At 36.9% G+C, this 5,568-nt stretch overlaps 1 protein-coding gene and 1 non-coding gene across 2 annotated transcripts; one reads left to right on the top strand and one right to left on the bottom strand.

Moving 5' to 3' along the window:
- Positions 1-2,496: 2,496 nt before the first annotated feature.
- Positions 2,497-3,150, bottom strand: LOC133785408 (uncharacterized). The gene is made up of 2 exons (XM_062224649.1): positions 2,977-3,150; positions 2,497-2,910 (listed from the first exon to the last, which is right to left on the bottom strand). The coding sequence occupies exons 1-2, from the start codon at positions 3,148-3,150 to the stop codon at positions 2,497-2,499; spliced, it is 588 nt and encodes a 195-aa protein (XP_062080633.1).
- Positions 3,151-4,264: 1,114 nt separating this feature from the next.
- LOC133787372 (small nucleolar RNA R71) lies at positions 4,265-4,371 on the top strand. The gene has a single exon (XR_009872398.1). It is a non-coding gene; the product is annotated as a small nucleolar RNA R71 (small nucleolar RNA).
- Positions 4,372-5,568: the final 1,197 nt, after the last annotated feature.

The following is a 5,568-nucleotide window of genomic DNA, read 5'->3' as shown; positions in this document are numbered from 1 at the left end:
GAATTTTATTTTGAATAAGAGAAGCTGAATTTCAAACTTGCGCAAGCTTTAAACCAAACTTTTCAAGCATTAATGTTGCTATCAAAATATGAGTCAAGTGTTTCTCCCTTTAGTGCATTCATAGCTTTTCCTAAACATTTTCAATCACCCAAAATTAAACTAGGCCTTGGTCCTAAAGCTTAAATAATGCCTCCATAAGTTACTTAGTGATTCTCTTTCCACTAATGTAGACAAACACCACACCAAAGATCAATAGGACTTTATCAAGCTCGTAATGATAGGCTAGGGTGAAGGTAGGATAAGAGATATTAATTTTGGCTCAAATCACCCTAAGCACCTCAATCTTTCTAGGACCTAAATCAATGCACACATTAATTTCCCCAAACAACACCCCACAACAAAATATAACTCTTGCCACTAGCCTTTATTACTAAAATACAAAGACAAAAACTAAAACAAACTTTTCTTTTATTTGAAGAGTTACACCCCCAAACTTAAAATCAAGCATAATTACTTTTTTTTTTCTTTTCTTGATTTTTTTTTTGACATTTTTTTAAACTTTTCTTTGATGCAGGGAGTGCACTCTTTAATTTTTTACTTAATTTTTTTTTTCTTTTTGGATTTTCTATTTTTTTTCAGAATGAAGATACACAACTAGATGGCAAGAGAAAAGGAAAATGAGAATACACTCTCTCCCAAACATAAAATCAACATTGTCCCCAATGGTGAAAACAAGCAAAAGAAGTAAATGAAAACACTCACCCAATGCCTCTTGCACTCTCTACACCTCTCAACCCCCCAAAATACAACAACAAATAAATCCTATAAAAATCAAGGTGCTAAAGGGTATGGTGAAAATAAGTTATTTATATATATATAGCTTGGCTAATAAGTGGCCAAGCAAGGAAATGACACTTAAGCTCAACGGGGTGACTGGGGATAAAAATGCATAAAGGGTAGGCTTCTAAGGCTCAACCGGTCCAAGGATGGCCTAAATCATGTCATCGGTGTGGTGTTGCCTATGATTTCACCTCAAGGAAAATCACTAAGTAATTCTAGAAACTTATGCTCTCACAAGAAACTATCTCTTTCTAGGGTTTCAAAAATGTTTAATCAAGCTATGCACACACTAAAAAGAGAAACACTATCATCAATCAATTGCTAGCAACATTTATACCCGAAGAATTTAGCTTAAAACTCGAGCAAGAATGACATCCAGCTTCAACTTAGATTTATTATATTTTTGTAGTTTTTTTTTAAGAACGTCATCGAGCCCCCTAGTTAAACACTAACAAAAACAAAGAATATCCTCAAGAGAATGACAAAACAACAATGCAAAGACAACGAAAAAAAGACCAAAACATGAACAAGGAACTAAAACAACAAGATTACAGCCGCAAATCAAAAGAAATAACAAAAACAACAAAGTAAAAAAAATGAAAATGAGCTGGGATAAGACAACTCCCCTCGCCTATCCTTCGGGATTGTCATCCGAAAAGATAGGGACAATTTAGAATTGATGGCCTTCTTTTTGGCTGCTTGTGCAGTTGAGGATTTGGGTGCCTTTCGCTTGGGAACTTTAGTTCTAGCGGCTGCTATTTGGGGGGAAAATTGGACAAAAATGGTTGCGGGGGCTCACAAATCACAACTCACCATCAACATAACTGACTCAGGCAACAACGCAATATGTCCACCTGCTTATCAATTAGCAAAACATTCTCAGGATGTATCATGGATCTCTCTAACTTGTGCTTGTCCAAGTCCAATTTTTGCTCCAGCAAAAATTTATGATAGAATTTTTTCTGCAGCAGGCGGAACCTTTCACTTTTTGGAATTTGCACATACTTTGCTCCCCATTTTGCTTCAGCAAAATTTCCACAAAACTTTCAGACCTCAAAATTACTTCCAAAACACCATTTGCTTGCTTTCTTAACACCTGAAACACAAAAACACACATAAAACCACTCCAAACACATCACAATAAAATGAAATTAAAATTACAAAAATTAAAAATAAAAATAACTAAAAACACTAATATATTTTTTTTCTTTTCTTTTTTTTAAACATATTTTTTTCATCATATTTTTTTTCAATGTATTCTTATTCTTTGGATTGCTTCACAAATAAATCCTCCAAATACCATAGCAACCTAAACTTCTCTTTTTTTTTTTCTAATGATCTTTCAAGGAGACCGAGGTGTTGTATCGCTCAACCTTGCTTCCCCCAAACTTAGCTCCTGTCCTTGTCACCTTAAATGCTCTCCCCAAGTGCTCATCATATAATTCCACCACACCATTGGGATACACCTTGTTCACTAATAACCCACCATCACACCTTGATTTCATTAGAGAGTTTGAGAAAAACACTCTATTTCTAACTTCCAACATTTGTGATTGAGGCTTTCTACTATGTTTCTTTTTCTTCTTATTTTTCTTCGGTAGCTTTGGAGGATGAGATGGTTCTTCTTCCTTACTTATCCATGGCCCACCACCTTTCTCAATTTCTTCGAAAGGGACATTTTTCTTCACTTTTCTTCACTCCCTTGCTATGTTTGTCATGCATCTTTTCAATCAACTTGAAGTTAGAAGAACTTATGGCCAAACAAGCTTCAACTTCATTAGGAGAGCGTATAGGATTAAAAACCTTAAATTTTACTTGTTCATCTTGAGCTCGAATGGTGAGCTCTCCTTTTTCAACATCTATCAACGTCCTCCCGGTGGCAAGAAATGGTCTCCCCAAAATGATCGGTACATCTCTATCTTCCTCATAGTCCAGAATAATAAAATCCTCCGAAAAAATAAACTTGTCAACTTGTACTAGGACGTCTTCAATATTTCCCTCCGAATGCATCATAGAATGGTCGGCTAATTGCAAAGTGAGTGTAGTTGGCCTTGCTTCTCCAATTTCTAACTTCTTAAAAATGGACATGGGCATCAAATTATTACTAGCCCCCAAATCACAAAGAGCTTTACCAACTTCTTTTCCCCCAATAGAAATTGGAATTGTAAAATTGTCTAGATCCTTCAACTTGGGAGAGATTTTATTCTTCAAAATAGCACTACAACTTTCAGTCAAAGCAACCGTTTCAAATTCGCCAAGCCTCCCCTTCTTTGTCAAAATATCCTTCAAGAAATTCACATAGTTAGGCATTTGTTCCAAAGCTTCCACCAGAAGTATGTTGATGTGGAGTTTCTTTAAAACATCCAAAAATCTTCGAAATTGGCTATTTTGCTGGTGCTTTTGAAATCATTGAGGAAATGGTGGAGGCGGCTTGCTCATTGGCTTCTCTGATGCATTTTGTGGAGGGATTGCTATAGCATTTTCTTCAGGATCAGCTTTTGACATATTCAAAATTCCAACTCTTTCTCCTTTTTCCACACTACTTTGGATTGAAGTAGGCTCAGTTTTGCTCTTAGGATTGTCCTCATTCAACTCCAGATTTTTACCACACCTCAAAATGATCTCCTTGCATTGCTCTTTACCATCTCTCCTTGGATTTTTGGTATCACTAGGCAAGGTGCCTAGTGGTCTATTCCTCAACTAATTAGCTAGCTTCCCCATTTGAATCTCTAGGTTCCTCAAAGACGCTGCTTAACTTTGAATTAGTGCATCATTCTTGGCCATATACTCTTTCATCAAATTCTCTAAAGAGCTTGTTTGAGAAACTTGTAAAGGAGGAGGTTGAGCTCTTTCTTGTTGACAAAAACCCAGTGGATATGTAGGCCTATTTGGCATGACTGCACCACTTGAACTAGCCCCTTGACCTCCCCAAGAAAAATTTGGATGATCCCTCCAACCCGGATTGTAAGAGGTTGTCATTTTGATTCCCCAAGTAACAAACCGAAGCAGGATTAGAATGACAACTATCAAATGTGTGCCCTCCTCCATGAGAAACATTTGCTACTTGGCCAATAGGAGTTGATTGCAAGTTACCCCCCATCCATGAGAAACATTTGCTACTTGGCCAATAGGAGTTGATTGCAAGTTACCCCCCATCCTCATGGTCTTCAATAGGTTGGTCATAGATGAAACTTGAGTGGTCAAAGCTATCAAAGCATCTAATTCATGAATACCCGCTACTTTCCTTCTCGATGGAGCTCTAACATTAGACCATTGGTAATTATTGTTGGCAATTCGCTCCAAAATCTCATATGCTTCATTGTAAGACTTAGAGAGAATAGCTCCATTTGCCGAAGCATCTAACACCATGCGTGTGGAAGCATGTAGACCATTATAGAAAGTTTCCATTTGAATACAATGAGGGATGCCATGATGTGGACACTTCCTCAATAACTCTTTTAACCTCTCCCAAGCGTCACATACCGACTCATCCTCCAACTGTTGAAAAGAAATAATATCATTCCGGAACTTAGCATTTTTCGTTGGAGGGAAGTACTTCATCAAAAATCTCTTAGATAGTTCATGCCACGTATTCACTGAGTTGGAAGGAAGTGTATTGAGCCAAGCTCTAGCTCAGTCCCTTAGAGAAAAAGGAAACAAGTTCAATCTCAACGCTTCTTCAATAACGCCTTGCAACTTGAATGAATCATTCACCTCCAAAAATTAATGAAGATGGAAACGAGGATCTTTTGTAGGCAGCCCACCAAATTGACCCACTGTCTGCAACATTTGGAACATCACAGGCTTCAACTCAAACTGAGCAGCTTGAATTTCGGGCCTAACAATACCAGGATTCAGCTCATTAAACATTGGGGCAGCGTACTCCCTTATGGCCCTTTCTCTATCATTGGCCATAACAATTGCATTAGCAGCATTTAAAGCATTGGCTGATTCATTAACAACTCCCTCAGCCGCATTAAGCATGGGTTGAGCTCTAATTTCCTCAACCCCTTCACCTTCTTGAGCCATAGCAAGGTGAATTTTAGCCCGTTGTTCCCTTAGCCTTCTTTGAAATGTACGTTCAATCTCAGGGTCAATAGGGGCTAGCTTAAAGACGTGATGCACATTCATGCAACGGAATCAATCTAGCAAAGCACAAGATCAAGCAAACAAGATTAGTGCAATTAAGAAAAAAAAATTGCAAAGTCATTAATAATACACAAAATTTTAATTTCAATTTCTGGCAACGACACCAAAACCTTGTTGTGATAATATTCAATCAAATATGTGCAAGTGTACACAGTCACAAAACAAGTAATAAAGTTATAAGTATACAAGATCGTCTCCACAGGAATTGCAAATTAAAACTAAATGCGTCAATTAATTACCAAACAATTACACAAGAGTAACCAAATTAAATTGTTTTGATATTTGTAAGCTAACACTACTTGGAATCAATTAAAAATGCTCACAAATAAAATGCAATGACAATATAAAAGTGAGCTAAAATTGATTAGTTAAAACAGGCTTGAATTATTAAATCTCTATATGTCACTTGACCCGTACCTTTTGCTGCAACAAAATCTCAGCAAACTACCCAGAGTTGACAAGAATTCAAAACACGTTCATGAAACTTTTTCAAGAGCCATGATATTAATTCTTCCACCTAATTTAACATATTCCAATGCCAATCAAGTTAAAGAACCCTGAATTAAGCATCAATTCATC

This window comes from Humulus lupulus, chromosome 6, assembly GCF_963169125.1.
Source record: "Humulus lupulus chromosome 6, drHumLupu1.1, whole genome shotgun sequence".
NCBI lineage: Eukaryota > Viridiplantae > Streptophyta > Magnoliopsida > Rosales > Cannabaceae > Humulus > Humulus lupulus.
The sequence above is the reverse complement of the archived record's forward strand: the minus strand, read 5'-3'. Positions and strand labels throughout refer to the sequence as shown.

What these genes read in the sequence shown, in the direction of transcription:
- LOC133785408 (XM_062224649.1), bottom strand. Translation starts at nt 3,150, where the DNA reads ATGCCTAACTATGTGAATTTCTTGAAGGATATTTTGACAAAGAAGGGG. An exon ending in TTTCTATTGGGGGAAAAGAA is followed by an intron (nt 2,911 to 2,976) that starts GTTGGTAAAGCT and finishes ATTTTTAAGAAG; the next exon opens with TTAGAAATTGGAGAAGCAAG.